Consider the following 27,034-nt stretch of genomic DNA (forward strand, 5'->3'; position numbering starts at 1 on the left):
TCTTCTTTGGTGCTTATGTGGATTGAAACTTGACTTGGTTAAGGTTTAGCCCTTTGATAGGTGCTGGAAATTGGAGAATTAAGACCATCATTCTAAGGAGAAGACAAAGCCAAAGCCGAAACAAGCATTCTTGAAAAAGAAAACACTACAAACACTTGGAGGATCAAACAAGCATAGACAACAAGGAACTGCACTAACCAAAAAGAGGATCAACAAAGGGAGTTTTCTTAATTCCTTTGCAACTTGGTTTATTGTTAATTACCCTTTTAATTACGTTTTAGACGGTGAGTGTGTCTTCAAAGGCTCCAAGTGTCCAAGAAGCCTCACCTAGGGCCGACTAGTATAGAATTCTTAATTAGCAATTATTAATTGTTTGTAATTACCTTTTTCTTTTGCTTAGTTAGTGACGCTTTGCATGGTTATTTTGTTAAGTTTGTGTTAAACCGACTAGCTTTGTTGATTAGTAGCTTGCATTGTTTTCTTTCATTGAAAATTTGATTTCTCAACTTAATTGTGTTCTAAGTGGTTTACTAAGAGAAAGTTTTGTGTGAAGACATTGAGGGATAGTTTTTGGCTAAGGCAAAGGCTTGGTATTTAAGTAGTCCTTTGTGACTCACCTCCCTTACCTGGAAAACTACCTTCTTTGACTTTCCTAAGTTTTCTCAAGGTAAAATACTTGTATACACAAAGCTTTAGCCATGTCTTCTTCTTCTCATTCTACAAAGTCTATTGGAAGTGAATTAAAATCTTTAAAAAACTCTTTTGAAAGAAGTTTCACAAACTGTGCAATCAATTGCTTATAGACAATTGGAGAGTGGGACTAAACTTAATGTTTTGACTAAAGCAAAGGATGAGAAGTCTCACATTCTAAAAAAATTACCTTCTCATGCATATATCTCTAAAGATCATGATTCTTTTGGGGAGGGAAGCATTAGAGTAAATGATTATTATCAAGCACCCCCTAGAAGACATAGAAGAGATAGAAAAGAACAAGAAAACCCAAGAGGGGTTAGGGTAGACCAACCCCATTTCCATGGAAAAGAAAATATAGAAGCTTGCGTAGATTGGGAAATGAGGGTAGAAAAATTGTTTGCTTCCCATAAAGAAAGAAAGGAATGAAAAACACAAAAGAAGAGAGGGGAAGTCGAAAGGGAAGCTAAAGAAAAAGAAGAAAAAGAAAAGCATGAGAAGACCCTTGAAGAACAAAAGGCGTGGGAGAAGAGTGTTCCTTCCCACAAGGTCATTCAACAAGACCAAAGATTTAAAAATACCTTTGAAAATATGTGTCTTGTTGAACAACCTCAAAGCCTTACCTTTTGTAAAGGAACACTTGCAAGCCTAAGTGAAAAAGAAGAGTCTTTAAAAGAAACTTGCATAGATAAAAATGAAATAGATTATTTCTCATATGTGCTAGGATATCACCAAGTGAATGTCAAGTTTTTTATAAGCATCTACAAAAACAATTTTTTATGTGAAGTAGTGCCTAAAGAAACTTGTCATGTCTTATTGAGACAACCATTGCAAAGTGTACAAATCCTTATAAACAATGGTTGTCACAACGAGACTATCCTTACACATAAGAGAAAAAGTCTTCATGAAGGAGAACTCATGGGACAAATTAGAGTTGATAAAACTCTAGAGCTTTTAAAAGGAAAACTTTTGTCCCCCATGAGAAAAGAAGTTCAAAGACATTACCTTAGGTACAATTCTTGTTTTCAAACTACGCCCAAGGCAATGTCTCATAAACTCTATACTCCTTCACCTTTTGCAAATGATCCTTGGGAAGATATAAATTTCATATTAAAACTCCCTAGGACAACAAAAGGTTGTGATTCAATCTTCATGGTTATGGATAAACTCTTCTCTAGAGAAGTGATACATCTTCATGGTTTATCTTCAAGCATAGTGTTGAATAGAGTTCCAAATTTCGCAAACCATGATTTGAGGATTTCCTTTGGAAAACTTGCAACTAAATTGCACACTTTAAATTCTTATCATCCTCAAACGCATGGTCAAAATATATTTGAAAATCTAGCTCTTTCTACTATGCCTAGAATAATCATGAAGTGCACACACAACTCTAGAGGTGAGCAAACATACCATAAAGTAGTTCACAAAACTACTTATATTTCTACTTTTAAAGTTATGTGTGGGTTCAATCATCTTTCTCCTTTTAAGTTGTTACCATCTTCTATAGGATTTATGCCTAAAGAGAAAGTAACCACAAATGAACATTTTAAAATACATAAGATGATTAGAGACCACACACAACCATTAAAAGAGAAACTTTGTCCAAGGTTGCCAAAACCAAAAGAAAAACAAAAATGGCAACCTAGTAAAATTAATTTGCAAACTAACACCTATGCCTTATTTGATTATTTCTATAGGTGGACGTTTGATCCAGGAGGACAAGCTTTGGCGAAGCAAAAGGTTGCTATCCGAGATCAAGTCTGTAGATCTGAGGATAGATCTTCTCAAGAAGGAGGAGATGATGGACACCATCCAGCCACATCCATTCCCCTAGCCATGAAGAAGAAGAAGCAATGGATTTGAGGACAAATCCTTTTCAAGAGGGAGGGGATGATGGAAGAGGCCCAAGCACAAGCCCACATGCAAGCCCACCAAAGGGTAGATTTGGGCCAACCATAGAGTTATGGCTAAGAGGATCCAAGAAGACGTTCTTTTACATGTTCAAATGCCATAAACTCTAGTGTAGAGTAGACTTTAATTTCTTGTCAAAATTAGCATAGGAACTTTATTTGTAATTTTCTTAGAATTAATTTTGGCACCTAAAACACCAACCTAGGTAAACTTAGAGTTTCTAAAAAAACCTCTAAATTTACCAAGGCCGGTCTAGAAAGCCCATGGAGGGGGTGAGCATAAAAACTAGACACACCCCTCCCCATGTGCTCATTTGTGCACCCATGTGCCATGTGCACCCATGTGCTTCACATTTACATTTCATTTGGCTAGCATTAGGGTTGCATTATGGTCCTCCTTAGCCTATAAAAGGAGGAGCCTACACCTTGTATTTTCAAGTTTATTGTGAGTAAAGTTATGCTGCCCATTTGTGCTCAACTTTGCTTCTCCCTAGAATCCTAGGCTCTAAACTTCAATTCCTTCATCTTTTCCCTTGGGCTGGCCGAACCACCCAATAACCACACATAGCATGCACCTACAAGATCAACACCACTCCTAGGAGGATCTTGCTCACCTTCATTCATTACTTCCGCCCCATTACTCTACGTTGATTCAAGAAGAACTTCATGAAATGCCATCATCTCATGCTGGGTAAAGGCAAACTAGCCGAGTTGAGGGCGCTCGCCCGAGCCCATGGGTTGGCGTCGGGCTCCCAAACTGTGCCCAACTCAGTGGCGGAGATCGCCGCTGCTCAGGGCAGATCGCCCTCTAAAGGCCCAGCTCCTTCAGAAGCCTTGCCCGCCCAACAGCGCAAGAAGCTTATCCTCAGGAAGCCAAAGAGGAAAACTCCTCAGGTGGTCCATGAGGAAGAAGAAGAAGACGATGAGGCGACTGAGGACGGTCTCATCACCAAAAGAAGAAGGGTGGCGCCTTCTTCACTACCCGCTCCACCTCCTCTTCCAACATCAACACCGTCCTCACCACCAATTCCCACTCCAACACCGCCTTCTCCGCCAACTGCAACACCGCCGGTTAAAGCAGTTCCCTTGGCGGCTGCACTCCCCGTGATTGAGGCTACTGAGCCTAACTTCATGGAGAACCCCCCGAGCGCCTCCACGCCATTTGTATCTGCTGGAAGGGGTCCTCCTTTAACCGCCTCAATCGCCGAAACTGCGGCAGGTGGGGATGAAGGTGCTCACAACTCCCCCATCATCATCACCGAGTCCCCCTCGTCACCGCCACGCCAAGAAGCTCCAACTCCCCAACCAATTCAAGAAGGTGGTGGCGAGAACCAGCACCAGGCTCCCCCAGTGCTTCCACGAGCAAACCTTTCCCTTGTGGTCAAAGGGGTGTGGGAACCCTTCTCAGCAAAACTCAAGATGATGGCAGAGGATCTCCCCTCCATCATATCAAAAGTTGTGGAGAGTTCCAGCAAGAAACTCCAGGATGACATCTCCATGCACCAGGAGGAGAATCGCCTAATAAGGATCGAGGCGGAGAAGTTGTCCTGCAACCTTATGCTAGCGGAGATCGACCATTCGCGGGTGGAGGATGCTATGAGCACCGAGCTGCGGGTGGCGCACAAGGAAGCCACCGATCTACGCCATAGGGTGCACCTCTTAGCTCAAGAGAAAATTGAGCTGGAGAGCAAGCTGGTCCCCTATCGTCTCAAGGTGGCTGACTTGGAGGCGTCGATTAAAGCAGATGCCGCCAAGGTAGAGAGCCTTGAGAAGAGGTCCGTAGATCGGGAGGTCCTCTTGGGGAAAACCGAAAAAGAGAGGGATGACACCATGGCTAAGCTCACCGAGGCCAAAAAGGAAAACGAAGGGATCGCCGCAGAGCTGGCCCAAGCGCAAGCGAAGAACAAGAGGGTTACTAAAGACCTTCTTCAAGCTTGGGAGAGGGCTGAAGAACTAAAACAGCAGAACGAGGGGCTCAAGAAGCAGATTGAAGAACTCGAGCTGAGCTCTGCCCAAATCCTCGCTGCTGGGTTTGACGCCACCCTGGAGCAGTTCGCCTGCCAATACCCTGATCTGGACCTCACCATGGTGTCATTAAACAACGAAGTGGTGGATCGGAAGATCATTCCTTCTGAAGACTAGTTGATTCCCTCCATTCACTTGTTCATCTGTTTTCTTTTGCACAACCTTCTTGTAGTAACTTTCCTCCTTTGTATATGTATTTTGAACTGATACCACTTCATTATAAAGTTTTTCTGCCTCTTCCTACAATTTCTCTGTTTGCCTTATCTCTCCTTGTACAATTCGCTTCAAACGAAATTAACTTAGCAATTCTGCGGGCACAACTTGTTTACTTGCTGCTCAAACTATCAGCTTTCGAATAGCAGCGTTCTAATAACTCGTAAACTTTAAAAGCAGCGAACTTCGTCGTAAAACTACTCACTAATCAGCAAGTTTTACTTCAACTGACAGCTTAAGGCGTAGCTTGCCTGTTCTGCTCCATCGAACGGGCCTTTGGCTACGCCACCGCCCGAATCTGATCGCCAGAGGGTCTTGGCGATGTAGGCTTCCTCCTGCCCTCACAACTTGGCCATTGTTCCCTCATCTGGGGGTAGAGGTGCCTTTCGGATCCTTCTCTACCTCCCTGAGCTTCAGAACAAAGAACCGGGTGGCTGGGCGTTCTCTTCGAACCTACCTTAGCCACCCTCTGAACTTCTTCCACCCTTTACACCATACCTGAACTCGTTCAAGACGAGAAGGATTTTATCTTGCCTGAACTCGCTCGGCGGCGAGAAGGTCTTTAACTCGTGCCTCTACATTGCCCCAGGGGCTACATCTTCTCTCCCCTGGAGGCACTGAGGACTTCTTCTCTTTCTCGCCTGCACTCGCTCGTCGGCGAGGAGGTCTTTAACTCGTGCCTCTACATTGCCCCAGGGGCTACATCTTCTCTCCCCTGGAGGCACTGAGGACTTTTTCTCTTTCTCGCCTGCACTCGCTCGTCGGCGAGAAGGTCTTTTAAACTGGTGCCTCCGATCGCCGAAAGACGTTGAGGAATTTTAAAACTTTAACTGATGCGACTAATCGCCGAAAAGCGATAGGGACTTAAAACTTTCTAGAAAGCATGCAACATAACTTCAACTCGCCTTAAATCACATATAAGCGACAAGGTCTTTCTTCAAAACTTTTCGGAAAACAACAAGCATGCAATCTAAAACACTTTAAACTTTGAAAATTCTTCTTTATTGGGCGGCCTCATTAAAAACCCTCCTTAGGGAAAAAAGAGTGTCCCCTTCAAACTGTTTTAACAGAAACATTGCAAAGCTCTTCGTGTTTGTTTTTACTTACAAAGTTCTTAACTGTAATATAACTTGAGGTGTGTGGCGTTCCAAGTGCGAGAAATCGCCCCTCCTCCCAACGTTTCTAAACGGTAAGCGCCGTTCCCGAGCGCCTCGGTTATCCTGAACGGTCCCGTCCACTTAGGCGACAACTTGTTCTCCATCTCGTACTGGTGGGCCTTCCTCATCACCAGGTCGCCTTCTTTGAACTGCCTTGGCATCACCTTCGAGCTATATCTTCGTTCAATCCTTCTTTTCACTACCTCAGCTTTCAATCTCGCCTCCTCCCTGACCTCATCCAGTAAGTCCTGATTCAACCTTCTTTCCTCGTTCGAGTCTTCCGCTACAAAGTTCTGGAATCTCGACGAGCTCTCCTGGATCTCCACTGGAATCATTGCGTCGCACCCATAAACCAAGCTGAACGGGGTCTCATGGGTTCCTGACTGCTCGGTGGTGTGGTATGCCCAAACTATACGGGGTACCTCCTCAGCCCACGACCCCTTGGCTTTCTCTAGTCTTCTCTTCAAGCCTCTGAGTAATACCCGATTGGCGGACTCTACTTGGTCATTCGTCTGAGGGTGCTCGGCGGATGCAAATACTTGTTGAATTCCCACCCCTTCGCACAGCTTCTTCAACAGGTGACTTGCAAACTGAGTTCCGTTATCTGACACCAGGCGCTTGGGCACACCAAACCGGCACACGATGTTCTTCCACACAAAGCTCTCGATCTTGTGTGCGGTGATCTGAGCCACTGGTTCTGCTTCGATCCACTTGGTGAAATATTCAATCGCCACCACCAAGTACTTCATCTGCCTGATCGCCAGCGGGAATGGTCCCAGGATGTCGATTCCCCATGTGTGAAACGGCCAAGGGCTGTAAATCGACTTCAACTCCTCGGGAGGCGCCTTGTGCCAATCGGCGTGCTGCTGACATTGCTTGCAACCTGTGCATACTTCTTGCAGTCTTCTCTCATTGTAGGCCAATAATAACCTGCACGGAGGGTTCTTGCGGCAAGAGCTCGACCCCCGACGTGACTTCCGCATATCCCTTCACGGAGCTCTGCCATAATTCTCGTACATTTCTCTCCGTGCACACATTCCAGGAGTGGGTGAGTGAACCCAAACCTGTACAACTCGCCATCAATCATCGTGAACTTGCTGGAGTTCTTCTTTGTCTTCCTGGCCTCCGTCAGATCCAGCAGGAGAAGGCCATCCGCCAGGCATCGCTTGTACTGTGTTACCCAGGTGTCTGGCTCATGGGTAGCGCAGACCTGTGCCACGTTCACCTTCTCTCCCCGACGTGCCCTTATTCTTGGCGATCTCAAGGTCTCCTGAGTCAAAGACCTGTGACTCCTCGCCGCTCTCTCTGTTGACTTGCTTATTTGAAGAACCAGGTGATCTGCCACAAATGCCCTGGGCGTCTTCAGAGTTTCTTGGATCACCGTCCTCTGCCTACCCCCCTTGCCCGAACTGGCGAGCTTAGCTAGCAAGTCTGCTCGGGCATTCTGCTCTTTGGGCACATGCACCACTTCAAAGGAGACAAAGGAACTCTTCAACTCCTGCACATACTCCAGGTAAGCCGCCATTTGTGGATCTTTGGCCTGGAACTCGCCTGTTACTTGTCCCGTGACCAACAGCGAATCACTCTTAGCCATTAGCACCCTAGCTCCCATCTCCTTGGCCAGCAAGATACCGGCGATCAGCGCCTCATACTCCGCTTGGTTGTTGCTGGCCTTGAAGGCAAACCTCAGGGACTGGTCGATTAGCACGCCGTTGGGCCCTTCCAAGATGACTCCAGCACCAATGCCCTGCTGGTTCGACGATCCATCCACCGAAAGCACCCAACGAAAGTCATTCCCCTCAACTCGCGTGGCTTCTGACGAGAGCTCGACCACGAAATCTGCGAAAATCTGTCCCTTAATCGGACCTCGAGGCTCATACTTGATGTCGAACTCCGATAGCTCCACAGCCCACTTCACCATCCTCCCAGCTACGTCGGGCTTCTTCAGAACCTTCTGGATGGGCAAGTCGGTCATCACCAGTATTGTGAAGCTATGGAAATAGTGGCGTAACCTTCTTGCCGAAAAGACTACTGCCAGTGCAGCCTTCTCCAGCGCCTGATATCTCGTTTCGGGGCCCTGCAACACCTTGCTAACAAAATAAATAGGCCTTTGGGCCTGATCTTGATCTTGGGCAAGCACCGCACTTACCGCCCTCTCAGTCACAGCAAAATACAACCTGAGAGGGGTCCCCATCCGCGGTTTGCACAAAACCGGCGGGCTCGCCAGGTACTCTTTAAGCTTGACGAAGGCTTCTTCACACTCCTTCGTCCAGGCAAATTTGTTATTCCGCCTTAAGCACTGAAAGTACGGATGGCCCTTCTCTCCACTAGCCGACACAAAACGAGACAGAGCGGTCATCCGACCCGTAAGCTGCTGCACCTCCTTCACGGTAGCCGGGCTCCTCATCGCCAAGATTGCAGCACACTTATTAGGGTTGGCTTCTATTCCTCTCTCAGTTAAGAGGAATCCCAAGAACTTCCCAGCTTCCACACCGAAGATGCATTTCTCGGGGTTCAGTTTTAACCTGAATTTGGCGATTGTGGTGAACAATTCTTCTAGGTCCGCCACGTGCTTGCTCTTCTCCGGCGAGGTCACGACCATGTCATCTACGTATGCCTGCACATTCCTTCCCAGCATTGGTGCAAGTACCCGATCCATCAACCTCTGGTATGTGGCCCCCGCGTTCTTCAGCCCGAAGGGCATCACCTTATAGCAGTAGCACGACCTCTCGGTCATGAAGGCGGTCTTCTCTTCGTCCCTAGGATGCATCTTTATCTGGTTGTACCCCGAGAAGGCATCCAGGAAACTCAGCAACTTACACCCTGCAGCATTGTCGACCAGGGCATCTATACTTGGCAAAGGATATGAATCCTTTGGGCAGGCTTTGTTCAGATCAGTGAAGTCAACGCACATGCGCCACTTCCCATTGCTCTTCTTCACCAGCACGACGTTGGCCAGCCACTCAGGGTACTGCACCTCCCTGATATGGCCTGCGGCGAGGAGCTTCTGGGTTTCGTCTCTAATCGCCTGCCTCCTCTCCTCGTTGAACTTCCTTCTCCTCTGTCGCACCAGCCTGACCTGGTTGTCCATCGCCAAATGATGGCACAAGAAGTCGGGATCGATCCCGGGCATGTCCGAAGCGGACCATGCAAACGCATCCAGATGTCGCTCTATCACCTTGGCGATCTGGTCCTGGAGCTCAGCCTCCAGAGATCTTCCCAGCTTGAAGATCTTTCCCCCGATCTCCCTTTCGAGCCACTGCTCGACGGGTTTTGGTCTGGTTTCTCTGGCGATCACCGCCCTGGCGATCCCCAGCTCCCTCGCTTCCTCGGGGCGGTTCCTCGGCTCTTCCTCCCGACCGGCGTTCTCCTCCCCCAACTCAGCATCCACCATCACCACGTCGCTCCCGGCGGTCTCCTCTATTACCGTCGGCCTGGGCTTCACACCGGGAGGCGGGGTGGTTGTCACGTAACTCACGGACCTCTTATTCTTCAGGCTATTCTCATAGCACTTCTTTGCTTCTTTCTGGTCGGATTTGATGGTGATCACCACCCCCTCCATAGATGGCAGCTTCACCTTCATGTGCCGGGTCGAGGGTATAGCGCCTATTCTGTTGAGCGTGGGTCTTCCCAACAGAATGTTGTATGCCGAAGGAGCGTTCACGACGAGGTACTTGATTTTCTCTGTTCTCGAGCCCGCCTCATCCGTGAACGTAGTTCTCAACTCGATGTACCCCCTGACCTCCACCTGGTCGCCAGCGAAACCATACAGGCACCCTCCATAGGGCCTCAGCTGGTCAAGGGGTAGCTCCAGCTGTGTGAAAGTCGACCAGAACATCACGTCTGCCGAGCTTCCTTGGTCCACCAGAACCCTGTGGACCTTCCTGCCCGCCGTTATCAGCGAGATGACTATAGGGTCGTTGTCATGGGGCACAACGTCCCGAAGATCTTGCTTTGTGAACGTAATGTCCACATCCGGCGAGTGGTCCTCGAACATATCCACCGTCATCACAAACCTCGCATACTTCTTCCTCTGTGACGCGGTGGATCCACCACCCGAGAAACCTCCTGCAATGGTGTGGATCTCTCCGTGAGTGGGCAGCTCGTGCTGCTGAGCCTCACCACCCGCAGGCTGGGAGCTCGACGCGCCCCCTGTCCTTCTGTCCAGCAAGTAATCATTTAGGAACCCGCTCTTGACCAGGTCGTCGAGCTGGTATCCTAAAGCCAAACATGAGTCAACGGTGTGACCAAAGCCCTGGTGGAACTCGCACCAGGCGTCTGGCTTTGGTCCCAACACCTTGTCGCCCACCTTCTCCAGCGCCTTCAGCCTGGCCGCTATATTGGGGATGGCGATCAGATCCGCCAACCCCATCACAAACTTATGTTTTGGTGGGCGATTGTACTCTCGCCGTGCTAGTTGAGGGCGCCCTGGGCCCCTGCCCTTGTTCTTCCTTGGACCATAAGGATGGCGAGTCCTCTGATCCCTCTTGGCCGCCGCTGTCTCCAGCACTCTCTGTGGCTGGATCCTGGTCTGGGCACGTGGCCTAGCGGGGGCCACGCTTCCCCTCTTCTCGGCGACCTCACTTTCATCGGCGATGTGGGCCACCGCAAGTCGCCGAACCTCAGCAAACGTGGCGGGGTGGGCTCTAATCAACGCCTCGCAGAAGGGTCCCGGCAGCACGCCTTTCTTGAACGCGTAGACCAACATTTCTTCGTCCTTGGCCGGTGAGCGGACCATCTGCGCCCCAAAACGATTCAAGTAGTCCCTAAGGGACTCTCCATGGTACTGCCTAATGTCGAACAGATCATAAGACACCCTAGGCGGCGCCTTGTTCACTATGTACTGGTTGACGAAGATCTTCGAAAACTGTTGGAAGTTGGTTATGTGGCCTGTAGGCAGGCTCACAAACCATTCCAGTGCTGTTCCCTGGAGTGTGCTTACGAACATCTTGCAGTACACAGCATCCGATCCTCCTGACAGCATCATCTGCGTGTGGAAGGTGGTGAGATGTGCCTCAGGATCCTCCACGCCGGTAAAAACAGCTTTCACGGGTACTACACTCGCAGGGATAGGCGTGTCCGTAATCGCCTGAGCGAAAGGCATAGGGAAAACGCGAGGCGGCGTTGACGGCGCGACCTCTTCAGCGACTGGACGCCCTCGCTGCTCCTGAAGAGCTTGACGCAATTCCTCAGTCACTCTGCTAAGCTCTTCATTCCTGGCCCGAGAGGCGACCAGGTCCTCGTGCATTCTTGCCTGCTCTATACGCGAGGCTTCCACATTCGCCTGCAGCGAACGCATGATTTCCACCATCTGCGCCATAGTCATGGCGCCTTCAGCAGCAACGGGCGCAACTGGACTTGAACGGTTGCTTCTCATTTTTCTTATGAAAACTTAATCGATCACAAAGAGCGATGAACAACACCTTCTTCAGGAACGACTGATGCAACAATCAATCGGTCAGAACCCCGTGGACTCCGAAGAACTTCCAGAACGTGGACTCAAACAGCGGAAACCTCCACAGAAACTCGCGACTTCACCACAAAACCACCGCTTCTCAACGAGCTCCCGATGCACTAGCCAGAAACGCAAACGAACAGGAAAAGCACCGAACAACCGATTATAAACCGTGCGAACAGCAAGAAACTCCAAGAAAACCGAACGAAAGCTCAAACGAACGGTGGAAAACCTCCCGGCACTGAACAAACCCAAACGAACGGTAGAAACTTCGAAAACGCTGAACAAAACTCGAACGAACGGCGGAGAATGGTTGCACCAGCACACAACCACACAGAAACTGCAGAAATTTCCAAGAACTCACGCTGTGGATGGGAACAGGTTTTACACGGCCCCACGGTGGGCGCCTGATGATCCTGCCTGTTGACCAGAACACTGGAGCCTTGCCTCGTCAAACCTGGATCGACTTCTGCGCCGTGTTAGCCTCCGTCCTTCACCGCGATCCACCTCAAGAACCTGCAAAAGACGGAACGACGCCGCTGCGACCGATCACGCTCCGACGCCCAAGTCAGCGACTGAACCACCAATTACTAAGAGAAAAACTCAAGAACTCTAAGGAACCGTGTCCAGTTCTCTCTCAGCGTACTCTCGTTCTCACAGTTGTAAAGAAGTAATCTAAACGTGTGTGTACCTCAAAGTTCGTTGGAAACCCTTATATACCTGGGCACTTTCTCTCTCCTGACAGTTACACATCTGGACACATGGCTTGCATCCAGCTGTACACGTGTCACCATCTGGAGCATCCTTGACTTGGGCGCCGCTCCTTACTCTTCAGGCTTTTGGCTAAGTTACTTACGCATGGAGCGCAAAGCTGCCTTGGAGCGTGATCTCTTCTGCATGGCGAGATCGGGTGCCTTCCTATACACCTTCCCTGTGGTCTCGCCGGCCGTCTTCATGATCTACTCTACCTGTTTCACCATGTATGTTCAAGTAAGCTGCCTCCCGACCTCATCCTCTGGCTAGCTAGGAAATGACTATCTGACTTCATCTTCGGCGATGTCCTTGTTTCGGCGATCTCTAACCACGAGGTCGTCTGGGTTCGCATCCGGCGACCTCATCTCAACACGAGCCCGGAGCACGCCAACTTAATACTTGGCGACCACTCGAGCCCCCCGACTTCCTTCCCTTCTGCCAACCATAGGCTCCGCTCAATACGCCTTCATAATAGCTTGCTGCCACGTCATCACTTCCGACTACCAGGACGGTACACAAGCCCCCCAGTCTTGAGCGAAGGCTTGTCCAGCGAAAAGACTAAAGGAGTCACGTCACCGCCGATCTACGTGGCGCTGGCGCAGAATTCCAAACGTTCGTACTTTCTGCTTTCCTGACGCTCCACCAAACACCTTTCCCATCGTCCGACACGTGGCCTCATCAACGGTTATCTTTAGTTGTCGTTTACGCTTCCAAAAATCATTCGAAAAACCCTTAAACCCATTTCATTTCTACTGTTCCATCACCTCTTTGTCTTCTCAAACGTTCTGAACTCCCTCTGCAACCTTCGACGCTCTTCAACTCCTCTCAATCCCCAACTCCCTACAACGTTCGTCTGATCATCGAAAGGTACCTCCTTTACTTCTTCTGTTGATGTTTGCTGCATTTTAACCGATTCGCATCATCCATTAACTGTCTGGTGCATACGCTGTGGGTTGTTCCTTCTTCTTCCCCTTTTTCGCAACTTAGGGCTTCACCTTCCACTTCTTTCATCACAACGAACTTTCGTTCGTTCGTTTTTCGTCCTTCATTCACAATCAGATCAACCTCTGCAACCTTCGTTCACCTCTCTTTTACTTTTCCCTTTGCAGCTCCCACGATGGTTCGTACAAAGATAACCGCAAATCCTCCTCCCTCATCGCGAGACCCTCCATCTCAGACTCATAACCCACCGCGAGCACCTGGTGCTCTTTCTTCCCAGGCTGAGAGGCCTGCGACCTCTCGTCCCAACCCCGCTCAGGCTGCTCCACCAGTCGCCGGAGGAGCCTCCAATGCCTCTCCAGACTACAAGAAACTGTATCCCTGGGCCACCTCAACTTTGCTGAGGGAAACTTCCTCAGTAAATTCTGCCGGGGCAGTGCTTCGATTGAAGAAAGGGGATGAGCCCCACCTGTCGTTCCACAAGGAGCACGATGATAAACTAACCGTGCTGCCTTGTCCCCCCGATGTGTCGGTCTGCGCAGATGACAAAGGGAACAACGGCGAGGTGTTCTGCTTTGTGTACACAACCTTATTCAAGAAGGTGAAACTCAGGTTTCCCCTCACTCGTTTCGAGCGGGAACTACTAACCGAGCTCGACATCGCCGCCGCCACGCTCCATCCCAACAGCTGGGCATTCGTGCGGGCGTTTCAAATCGTGTGCGCGCATCTGAGACTACCGGCCTCAGTTGACGTGTTCCTTTTCTTGTTCGAGGCCAAGAACCCCGGAGATCGCCTTTGGGTGAGCCTGAACGGAATTGCTAGGAGGTCGATCCTCTCTGTCTTCCAGCAATCTTACAAGGACTGGAAAGGCAAATTTGTCCAAGTGCGCCAGAACGATCGGGACACTTCGCTGCTCGACGGCTTTCCCTTGTACTGGGTAAACAAGGGAACTAAAGACTCCAAAGGAAGCTTTAGAAAGCCAAGAAGCCCCGACAACATGGGTAATTTGGATAAGGACTTGTGCCTTTTCTAGAAAAGTGTGGCAGACGCTAACATCACCTTCCTCACCACTGCGCTCATCTCCTTCGATGTTAAGGTTTTCCTCATCACTATCATCACTTGAATCTTGCTTTCCCTTGTGTTTGGATGCTTTCAAGGCTATGCTCCTTGTGTGCTTTTCTTCACTCTCTTGAACATTGAGTCTATTCATCTCTAGCTCATGTTCCCTAAGCTTTCCAAACAAAGAAGCAACACTTAATGATGTTAGATCTTTAGATTCGAAAATAGAAGTTACCTTTGGTTGCCATGCTCTATCAAGACATTTCAAGATCTTGATGTTCAGCTCTTCTTTGTCAAAGGTCTTGTCTAGGCTCATAAGGTGATTGATGATGTGCGTAAACCTTTTCTGCACATCAGCAATTGTTTCTCCTTTAAGCATTCTAAACATCTCATACTCTTGGATGAGAGCATGCTTTCTAGCTCTTTTCACCTCATTTGTTCCTTCATGAGTGACTTCCAAAGTGTCCCACATTTCTTTTGATGATTTGCATTGTGAGACCCTGAAAAACTCATCAGAATTTAAAGTAGAGGTTATAATATTTTTGGCAATGCAATCGAATTTGGCCTTTTTGCTTTCTGCATCAGTCCATTGAGACCATGACTTCTCAATGACAGAACCATCCTTTTCAAACTTTGGGATAAAAGGACCATTTTCAATTGCATCCCAAATTCCTTTGTCAAGAGATTCCATAAATATTTTCATTCTAACTTTCCAAAACTGGTAGTTCAAACCACAGAACAAAGGTGGTCTGTTAATTGAAGCACCTTCCCCAAACGGTAGTCTATCAGCCATTTAAAAAGATTTTTAGGATCAACTTGAATATCTTTCAAGACCCAAGCTCTTGATGCCAATTGTTAGAAAAGATGGCTTTAAACTAGAGGGGGGGTGAATTGTTTAAAAGGGTTTTCGCAAACTTTTCAAACACTAGAATGAATTTATCTCAGGAACCAATTGATTCAGTAATTCAGTTAGCCAAAACAGCAAGCAAAAACTATAGAACCAGAAAAACAATCGGTTGTTTCGTAGAAACAATCGGTTGTTTATACCAGCAAACAACAAATAAACTGAATTTAAAGAGTTAGAGATAGAGAGATTTTACACAATTGTTTATACTGGTTCACTCCAAACCTGAGCTACATCCAGTCTTCTCAGAAACCCTGAGGATATCCACTAAGCAATCACCACTTGATCACTTACACAACAACCAAGAGAATGACCTTGAACACCTCAAGAAACACACTCTCTTTGGCCAACACTAAGATTGCTGATCTTGAACACCTCAAAAACACACAGCCAATCTCAGCAAACACAGAAACGAAATTGTTCAACAGAGTACAAGGATTACACCTGTTACAAAAGATAATATGAAAATCAATACAAGCAGAATCCTATTCCAGCACTTTGATCAATCACAAACTCTTAGCAAACTCAGCACTTTGAAAAACTCTCTTAGAAAAACTTTGTCAAAGATTCTTAATTCTTAAATCTGTTTTTCTGAATATAATCAAAGATGTAGTTTGTTATCAAATCTTAACAAACTCTTAAATTGCATTAAAAGATTGGTCAAAGCATTTAATGACTGGAGCGTAAACAGTTAAATCATTTAAAGCTCAGTCAAAGAAAACAGTTTTTCTGTTATGGTCCCAAAACAAAAATCGGTTGTTTCCTCGAATCAATCGGTTGTTTTGGTACTTAACAGTTCAACCATTCAAAACAGTTTTCAAACTTTTTCTCAAAACACCTAAGTACAAACAATCGGTTGTTTCGACAAAACAATCGGTTTTTTTTACTTAGTTTGAAATCATTTTGTTTTCACAATGATTGAGAATGCTAATGCTTTAGATTTAATCACAGGGTGGATTACAACATATAAACTACCCCAGAACAAAGCTTAAACCAGCACAGCAACATCAAGCACAGCAGAGGCTTCAACATCCTTCAAAGGATTTGGATTCTTCAAAGCTTGAACACCACTTGGTTCAACAAGAACATGGCAGCCAAAGGTCACAAATCTCAGAATCCAGAGATTTGACTTCCATGACAACAACTTCATTATTTGGGAAGCTTAGAGAGCATGAGTTGGAGATGAACAGGTTGTTTGTTCAAGAAAATGAAGACAAACATATTAGAAGCATTGCTCTAAAGACTGTTGGTCATAGGAGGTGTCAAGAATCAAGTGATGATAGTGATGAAGATACCTTCAGTCTGCTGTCTAAGAAATTCAGCAAATTCTTGAAGAAGAACAACAACAAAAATCACTCCTCTAATAGGTACAGTAGCAAGAAGTCAAATGATTTTAACACTAACAAGTATACATGTTTTTTTTGTGGTGAGCAGGGACACATCAAAGCAGATTGCCTCAACAGTGAGAACAAAGAGAAATCAGAAATCAAGAAAAGTGAGAAAAGAGGCAAAGCCAAGAAGGCATACATAGCTTGGCAAGACAATGAGGTGTCTTCCACTAGCTCCTCCTCACAAGATGTAGAAGTCAATTTGTGTTTGAAGCAAAAGGAAGAATATGAATCAAGTACTGTAAGTTCAAATTATTCCATTAATGTTGAAAATTATAGCCAACTTCTTGAAGTTTTCAAATAAACTCATTATTAAGCTAATAGTTTGGCCCTCATGAGCAATAGGTTGAAAAACTTAAATAATTGGCTGGAAAATAGAGTAAAAACATTAGAAAAAGAGCTAGAAAACTCCATAAATGATATTGAAAACTCTTGAACTAATTTACAAAAACTCTTCTTATGAGTGTGACTCAAGTTTTTGTAAAAACTGTGAATCTCTTGAAAATAAGATTCATTATCTCGTGAAAATTGTGGACAAACTTTCAAAAGGAAAATCCAACTTTGAGAATGTTTTAGCATCTGAAAAGTGTGTGTTTGGAAAATATGGACTTGGTTTTAATCCAGAGAGCAAAAACAATGGGATTTCAAAACTTTTTCAACCATTGCAGAAAAACAACTTATTGAAAAGTCGAAACAACCGATTGTTTCCTGCTTTTATTGTATGAGAAAAGGTCATTTTGTCAGGTTCAATAAAGTGAGGAAAGTTTTTGTTCCCAGAGGTATTTTAAAATGGGTTCCTAAGAATCATAAGGGTTCTTATAACGAATTTAACTCAAATGGACCTAAATTCAAAAAGAGACCAAATCTTTTCTGTTGATATTTTCACCTTGGAGGAGTTCATGAATGCTTAGACTTCTTAATGAAAAAGATGGTGCCTCCAATTGAAAAAAAAAAATTGGTGTGGATGCTTTGATGGCTAATCCTATGAACTGAAACATTTTGTGATGTATAATTCTACTTCCACAAGAGTTCTCCAGTTCAAATTGAAAATAGATTTTCATTTAGACTTTCAAATCTTATTTAGATTAGGCATTCAATTTCATTAATGCTTATCATTCAAATGGAATTCATATTTCAACTTCTTCAAATTGGATTGATATTTGACATTATATTTTGACTTGCAATTCAATTTGTTTGATACTACCAATTCTAATTAGATTCTTTACTATTGAAAACTCATAACATTGTGCATGATTGAGAATGTTCATCACAAATTTATTTCAATTCACACATTCTTGGTTCATTAATTTCTCATTATAACATCAATTAAATTGATTTAATTTTCTTTATTAATTTTATATTTTAATTCCAAAAATTTATTGTATATCATATGAATTTGTATTATATTTATGAATTTTATAACCTTTAAAATGTGGTTTGTTACATACAAATTGAATTTCTACATCAATCAGATTTATAAAATCAACAAATATCATCTAACTTTTTTTCCTGTGGTATGCAATGATTAGACCCACGCTAGAATAAAAAATATATTTAAATAAAAAAAAATCAGCATTGTGCGAAGACCTGTTAGCTTCCACATGTAAAGCGTTTGTTTATGGATCAACGTAAAGTCGATGCATATTCATGTTTAGCGTTGATTTTCAAACCTTTAGATTGATCTTCAACTTATGCTAATTAGATATTTTCTTATAGTGAATCAGAGATAGTTAAATTATGATGTTTAAAATTCAGTAACATAGTTATAATTTATTTAATTATGTCAAGATCATTCAACAAATAACATTTAGTTAACTATTATTAAGAGATTGTTGGATACAAATTAGAAACATTTTTTTAGAGTTTCTCTATTAGAAGGTTCTATTTTTTCAATAGAGAAGTTCTCAAACTTTTTAACTTGTATTCTCAAATCTTCATTAATAGTTACTATCCATATTAACCTTCTTGAAGTATTATCCATGCACTCACAAAAACCACTAGAAACTTTTAGTGTTTGCTTTATTGTTCAATTTAAGTATCAATTGAATTAATAGATGAAAGTTAAACAAATATTCTAATAACTAGATTTTATATTTGGTAATAATATTTTCATGTATAAATGATGTTGTCAAATGGTCTAATTCAAAGATAGTAAAAAAAAGGTACACAAAGAGGCCTTACACATCTCATTTAAACTCAAAATTTTCTAAATATCCTTAACTAGATTCAATTCAACATACCACACCAATAACATTGAGCATCTAGAAGTTAAATTGAATCATATAACATATTGAAGAAATGAAAAAAATATTTATTCTAACAAAATGATATGTTTACAACTCACATTTCTTATACAACCAAATTACAATTCCCAATATTATTATTTTAATACTTTTTTATATTATTTAATTCTAAACTTACTTTTATTTTTTATATATATATATATATATATATATATATATATTTATTTTTAAACTTATCACATTAAGAGTTATATACCATTATAAGGTTGTCAAAAGTATTTTTTTTTCTTTTAGCAATCTCTATCATATGCTAAAAAGGTTAAAAGTAGTCTGCTAACAAAGAAATCATTATATACATATTTAGTAAGATATTTGTTAATATTCCCTAAAGAAAAAGAAAAATACATGATCAAAGATAACCCAAATATCTACACATAACACAAAGAAACATCATAGAAAAGACATTCAACTTGGAAGACATCTTTTTGGCAAATTTTAAGTGCGATCATACATTCTTTTGCAGAACTTTAGTGAAATCAATGCTGTACAATGCAGTCCAATCTTGTTTCCTCTTTGGTTTGCTGAGGTTCTAAGTTTTCAACTTTTACATTCTCCTTGCTCTTCCCCCATAGGACACTATAGAGTCCAACCACTAGTAAAATAGTGCCACCAACACTGCCATAATTAATGGAAAGAACAAAAACCACCCTAGTTACTATCTGAATAATATACAAATTCAAACAGAGTTAAACATGTTTTTAATTTCTAAAATTTAAGTTAATACTATTTTATCTCTTTTAAATAAAACAAATCTTTTTAGTATCTGAAATTTTTAAAAATTGTTTTAATATCTGAAATTTTAAAAAATTGTTTTAATATCTTCAAGCCTAATTAATGGTTGTTATCCAAATATTATCAAAATGAATATTTTAAAAAAGAAACATATAATAAGGTGTTTGATTATAAAAATTTAAAATTGAGGTAATTTACCATGTAAAATACCTTATACTTATTTATTTATTTATATATACGGAACATTTTACATATAGATAAATTTAAACAAGTATTTTTTAAAATATCAAAGTACAAAAAGGATAGGATCAGTTTTAAATATAGGGGATAATTATTTTAATACAAATTTTGAAAGAATTTAAAACATGTTTAAACTATTAAACGAGTAATTTTTTGGAAGAGTAATTTCACAGAAGTGCAAAAAGGTGTGTAGGTCTCTTTAGTTTTTCGTGTTTCAGAATACTTTTAAATCTTCTTATAATATGTTTTTATAAAATCTATTATTTATGAAGTGGACACTATATTTTAAAATATTAAATTTACTTATATTTAAATTATAAACATTTGAAAAGTATGATAAGAATATATAATAAAAAGATGCAATATTACACGTTTACATTTTAGAAAAGTGGAGTGTATAATATTAGTTTTGATTATTTTGATTAAATTAATACTTTTTACAGACTTTAATTACGAGAAAGAATAAGAATAATATAAAATTAATAAATATTTATGAATTCATAAAATATATTTAAACTTGTATGCTTGCCTTAAAATACACCATTTTTAATTAAACTTCCTCCCCACCAACAAAATCATAAGTTTTAGAAAGTGTATTAAAATATATAGGAAAAACAAAAAAGCTTTCAGAAAAAAGCGAGAGTACTACAACTTCGATTTTCTTGGTAATGCTTTGATATTTTATAAAAAATATTAAAAGTCTAAAACTATAAAAAAAAATATTCTTTTGATTTCATAAATAAAACAGAAAAAGGTATGTGATAACTTAAAATTATTTTTTACATTTTGTGGTTGTTTTGAGATTGATAGAGTAGAATATGAACCTTCCCAAATAAAGTGTTTCTTTCCACAAAAATGCTGAGAATATTGCTGTGATTATGAGAGCAAGAGGAGTGAACATTGCTGTGAAAACTGGGCCTTGAATCTCTATTGTGCAGAGTTGCAGCCAATAACAAATGCCTGTTACAACTATACCCTGCCAACAAAACACTGTTAGTCATCACTACAAACATAGAATATGAACTCAGAAAACTAAAACAAAAAGTAATTTACTTGTTTGATTCAACTAAACAAAAAATTACTATAATATCAATTATTTACTAACTTTTTTTTTATTGGGTAAATTTTCTTGTCGATTTTTCAATTTTTTTTATCGTAAAACATCTAAAGAAGCTATAATTAACATGTTTCCCATTATCTTTGATTTGAAAAGGTTCTCTCGGGAAGAAAATATTAAATTAAGAATAGTTAATGGAAAACTTAAGTACTACTGTTATATATCTAAGTTTTCTTTTTAAAAATATATTCACATTGTAGAAGATTGACAAATTATGACGTGGGAATGTATGTGGAAAGATGTTGCATAAAGTTAAAAGATAAGTAAAAAATATCCGATTCATATCATAATCATCTCCTTGTTTTTGTCTTATTCATTTAATTCAGAATATTTTTCTCCATATTTCCAATAAAAATATACATTTCTATATAAGCACAAAAGATTCCAATTAATTTGAAAACATCTCAGTTTCTAATATTCATGATTACTTGTAATAATTAACATCAAATTTATCTAACTTTGAACCAATAATGTTGATACTATATATACAAACATCCATTAATATCTATACTATATAAAGTTTACTCTAAACTTTAGCAAATACCAATATAACTTTTAGAAATTATTATATGATCAATAGTTTTCTCAATTATCATGGTATATTCATAAGAATAAAGAGTAAAATTGAATAGAATATTTTTATCATAATTATTTTTGCGTCCTCGTATCAAGGTTCAGAAATCAATTTCAATCATCAGTTCTTAAAATTTAATGTTGTCCAAACCTTATTTAAAAAGTTTAATTTGGTTTAAAATTTTAATGTGGTTCCAACTTTTTAAAAAGAAATTCATAATAATGATCCTAACATTTTTAAAACCATCCAATATGTAGTGTGGTAGAATCATTAATGTAAATTGATTTTGATGAGGACAATCTAATGGAAGACATTGATTTGTTTAAACAAAATTTGGAATCATATTAAACTCTTTAAAAATCTCAAATTTGAATTGACTTTTACTCCTTTAATATAAGAATTAAAAAAAAATTAAACCTAAACCTTTTAAGGTTACTTGTACAAATAAGTAGTATAGTTGGTCATAACTTTTAAAGATAAACCAAGAATGGATTGCAATCAAAGTGTAATCCATTAAAATGTTATACGTGGTGTTCTCATAATATATGACGGGGATGTAAGGAATGCAACATTTCCCTATCTCCTACAAGAGAAATGCAACCACATTTAGACCAAGACTTCCACTACCATCTATTTCTTAAAATGGGGCACTTTCAAATTCATCGTGATGAATACTTAGAGCACTTCAAAATTCTATGATTATCCTTCTCCACGTCAAAAGTTCAATGCCATTTTCTATTTCCTTCGGGACATCAAAACAACACAAACAACTAGGTTTTCTATAAAGAAATATTACTTTAGGGCACAAATAATGCTTCAATTCCATTAGGGCATCAAACTTTCATTGACCAAGTATTATCAATATGGAGTAATGGTCAAGTAGTCTTTCTCATTGCATTCAAATTATGAAAAACTTAAATTGGTTTATGAAAGTTTTTGGGATTTTATTGGAGTCTTTAGAACTAGTTTAATTTTTTGCTATCTAGTTTCTAATTTGAGGCTTAGGTAATAATGATAGCATATGTTTATTAGAAACTAAAATGAGGAAAAGAGAGTAAATTTTAAAAACATAAATGAAACTATTCAAAATTTAAGAAACTTATTTAATATTTCCCTCAATATGATAATGAAATACAAATTTGAGGAGCTATATTAACTATTGCTCTTAAGTTTCATTTGTATTCACTTATATTATTATTTTTTATATATTTCATTTTCATTCGGACCATGTTTCTGTGAATTTTAATTAAAAATAAAATAAACTTATGAAACTTTCGTTATTCAATTATTAAATTCTTCTGACTTGTGATTTTTTTCTATTATTGTTTTATTTTTATTTATATTCTAAATCATGTTTATAAGAAATAAAATAAATAAAACTTTTGTTGCGAATTATAATATATTTCTACACTTAAGTTCTATAAACCTCTCATATTTTTTTATAAACCGAGGTATAAGAAATTTTATTCAAGTATGACCTTACATAAACTAATTCAAAATTAAATTTTCTTCACACCCTATTTTTTCTCATAGCATTATTAATTATATTAACAATTTTCTCTCTTGCTTCCTTGGGATATATATATATATATATATATATATATATATATATAGATGTATATATATACATATATATTATAAAGGTGTAAAAGAATACATCAAAGAGGTGGAAAAGAAAAACATATATTTGGTTGTAAAACAAAGAAAAAAACATGAAGGTCTTTTCTGTGTGTCTAAATAAGGGGACAAAGTATTTGATTTGAAACATGTCATTCTTTTTCCTTAATCAAAGCTTTTCATCTACTCGGCACATTGTACAAACTTTTGAACCTTTACCTATTCATTAATCACTGGAATTCAGATTTGTGAACATTTGTAGACTTTATAAATTTTAAAAAATATCATTAAAAACCAATTTAAAAAAAAAAATTAGTATATAAATAGTTTCTGTTATTAATAAAATTTATAAATTAGTATTTAAATTAATATCTAATTATCTATCAAAAGTTTATTTACTTTATATACTAATGATTTTTTAAATTTATAAAATAATATATAATTTAATTAATATAATAATTAATTTTTTTTTTATTTTTAAATTGATTTTTATTCAGTAATTTTTTTTATAATGATCTATTTAAATTTAAACTGGGGTAGTGTTGAGATCTATGCATCTAAAAAGTATTGGAGACTATAAACGTACACAGTATGCCACAGAAAGAAGATGAATATCCCATCCAAGCTTCCATGCCGAAGGATTATTCCTCTCAACTGCAACAGCCACAACAGTAGACTGCATGAAGCTGAAGAAGCATTGCAGAGCAGTGAGGCGAAGTTTTGCAGGGTACTGCTTCACAACAAATCCCTGAAAACAAGTTTATATATATTAGTGGAAAATTTTCGATTAATTAAGCAAGTTGTTATGAAAAAGAAATAGGGAGAATTTTTGTTTCTGTAACTTTTTTGCAAACCTTTTTCTAAATTTAGTAAGAAGGGTAATAGAAGAAAGAGAAAAGTGATCAAAAGGGAAAAAATTGTTTCAAAAGTACATGTATGAAGAAGAATATATTAAGTTGGAAATAAATCATATCATAAATCTAGTACTTCATTGTAATATTGTAATAAGAGGGACAGAGAAAAGAGGTACTACCTGCAAGATAAGCCACAAAGACCACATAATGTTTGCTGAGAGCATCATAAGAGGGCCTCTAATGATATCAACTTTGTAGTGAACAACTGTTGAAGGAGTATGGTTCTGATTTTCTTGATACCATTTCATAAAACTCAGGGGAGGTCCTTTCACTAAAGCAAATGTAATTGCCCCAGAAAGGCTTAGAATAGACCCCAAAATCTTGGCTAATCCATGCCTACGTTTTATGGAAAGGCTTTCCACCCTGAAATTTCCAAAACCAACTTTTCACCATATCAAAACTTTGACTTCCCTAGTTCTTGGCCCTTCATCAGAAAAAAAAAAATAGATGGTTTGTGTTAATTTTACCCGATTAAAAGAGCCATGATAAAAGTAATGGCAGGGATAGTGTTTGAGGAGGCTGCAGCAAATGTTGCAGTGGTATAGTTGATTGAAACATAGAAAAGATTTGAACTTGCAGTTAACCTGTACATCACATACCAAAAGAAAAAGAAACTTAATGTCATGTCACTGTCAGGGAGAATAATTTATAGTTTTAAACTTAAATCCTTGAATTGACAATGTTAAACAAGAAATGGGGTAAGGAAAGAGACATATCCTTACCCAACAAGTGAAATAAGGAACAATTTGCACAACAAATTGCATGACAAAGGTGCTGATTGCTTACTGCAGAATCAATTATGCTTAAAGTTAACAAACAAAGTGATTTTTTTTAAGCATTTTTATGGTGAGGATTAAGAAGGTGATGAGTGTAATAGAAGTGTTTGGAACCTGTCAAAGAAAGCAAATGGAGACAGAGCAACTGATGCAAAGGCTTGTCTATAAACAACAAACACATAAGGGCTCATTCCCTTGGAGATTGCAGCCTTGGACAATAAGGCCATTCCAGCATACACAAACTGAACAAACAACATTGCAACATAAGGTTTGTTTTTCTCCACAATGGCCACACACCCCAACAAAAAGGTCTTCATTTTGTGCTACGTATGAATGACCAGGTACCAAGGAAACTTGTTCAATATATAGAGATTTTGGAGTCAATATGACATGTTGGCTTTATGCTTTTGTTATTGGCAATGTGCTTTATATATTTTGACATCAAAGTGGCATGAATTAGGCCCATACAATTGAAAAGTTATATCACCAGGCACTAGCATCGTTTTCAGTAGAAGGGCATGGCTCACTGGCGCATGCTAAGATTATTGTACTTTTGCATACCAAAGCAAGCAACACGGTTACTGTTATGTTAACTATTTGCAGAATTAAGAGAAAGCTTTTTGCAACCACTATACCACAAAGTGATACTAATGAACCAATCATTCAGTATCATGATCACTTTGGTTGTTTTAATCTTTAACAGGACCCTCAACCCCATGTTATTTGACCTAAAGTATTTGTACTCAGAATAAGTTTAAGGGATCAAATCTTATCCTTAATTAGGCTTTATTGTAAGGAATACACTGTTCCGAAACAGTTCAAGTTATTCGTAGTGTCTTTAGTTTTACTAAACTTTAATACTATATTAAGTTAAGGTTTAGATATTTTTTTTCTTTTACACTTTATGAAATTTCATTTACATTAAAAAAGTATAAAACTTGTGTGCTTTTCTAGAAGACTAACTAAAATTTTATTAAATCTAGAAATTGGATAAAAGCGTGATATTTTTGTTAATTAAAAATCTACAAACACTAATTTGTAGGGATATAGCGTCTGAAATCAAATTGATCGTTAATTTGTACAAATTTATTTGTATTTAACTAGCAAAACCAAATCGATCATTAATTTATATGAATTTACTGGTCGAAATCAAATCAATTGTTATTTTGCACTGCTTTAACACCCAAAATTTAAATCGCTCGCTAATTTGTACTCATTTACTGACTAAAATCATAACAGTTGCCATTTCAGTCACTATTTGTGACCAAATTATTATGATCGCTAAAATTGGTCATTAAATGATATTTTGTAGTGATTGTTGAAAGTATTTGATATTTTCTAGCCTTAAGAAAGTTAACATAATTTCGGCTAATTGGTTTATATGGGATGTACAAAGTTGTGCATAACGTTACATGTTATTAGCTTAGATTATAAGTAATGATGATACTTCAATAGAAATATGTAAGTTGTATAGGAGCGTGATTGCATAAGGATTAACTTTTTGATTGCATAGAAGCATGAACATAATTTCTTATAGTTGAAACAATGTTTGAACAATGCACTTTTCAAACACGCCAATATTGATTATTCCTGATTTTTTCTAATTCCTTTAAGATTTATTGTGATATATCTTATTAGGGTTTGGGAAGAATGCTAATGAAGGAAAATAAAGTGTGTACTTATGCTTCTCAACACTTAAATATGCGAGGAAAATTTATTACACCCATGATATTCTATAACTCTTGGAATACTTCTAATTCATCCATATTTCTTGGGCTACACCTAATTCTTCCTTAAGTGAAAAATTAAGAGGATCCATTTATAAAAAAACTTGATTACAAATGAGTATAAATCACTATTGGTTATAATGAGTACAAAAACTTGTCGTGATTTTCTCTTCTTAATCTCTCTCTAACATTAAAATCTAAAGTATTCTAACTACCACTTTTGGCTAGAAAACGATGTTTGTTAAAGGAAGAAACTCTTAGAAAGAGAATATGTAGATGACTTTGTCACATATGGATAACTTCACAAGTAAGAGTACAAAGGTGTTTACACACTCCACTCAAAACTAATTACACATATATTGAAATTAAGAAAACATGCATTGTAGTTCTTAATCATCATATTCTCTAAAAGTTTTATCTTTACATAAATCTTCATGTTCTCTAAAAGTTTTATCTTTACATAAATCTTCATGGAGATGACCGTTGTTGTGTAACCTTCATGAGAAATAATCTTTATGTGTTTGATAATGTACTATTTTAA

At 39.6% G+C, this 27,034-nt stretch overlaps 1 protein-coding gene across 2 annotated transcripts; it reads right to left on the reverse strand.

The window, feature by feature from the left end:
* Positions 1–19,064: 19,064 nt before the first annotated feature.
* On the reverse strand, positions 19,065–25,219 carry UMAMIT22 (nodulin MtN21 /EamA-like transporter family protein). Of its 2 annotated transcripts, XM_068646482.2 has the most exons (7): positions 24,881–25,219; positions 24,713–24,775; positions 24,458–24,574; positions 24,110–24,353; positions 23,663–23,824; positions 20,593–20,744; positions 19,065–19,411 (listed from the first exon to the last, which is right to left on the reverse strand). In XM_068646482.2, the coding sequence occupies exons 1-7, from the start codon at positions 25,081–25,083 to the stop codon at positions 19,273–19,275; spliced, it is 1,080 nt and encodes a 359-aa protein (XP_068502583.1). In that variant the 5' UTR covers positions 25,084–25,219; the 3' UTR covers positions 19,065–19,272. The 2 variants fall into 2 exon arrangements, with proteins under 2 accessions (XP_068502583.1, XP_068502584.1); XM_068646483.2 differs by lacking the exon at positions 24,713–24,775 and having other exon boundaries at positions 24,881–25,171.
* Between the last annotated feature and the right edge of the window lie 1,815 nt (positions 25,220–27,034).

Source organism: Phaseolus vulgaris, chromosome 4 (assembly GCF_051622355.1).
Source record: "Phaseolus vulgaris cultivar YP4 chromosome 4, ASM5162235v1, whole genome shotgun sequence".
NCBI lineage: Eukaryota > Viridiplantae > Streptophyta > Magnoliopsida > Fabales > Fabaceae > Phaseolus > Phaseolus vulgaris.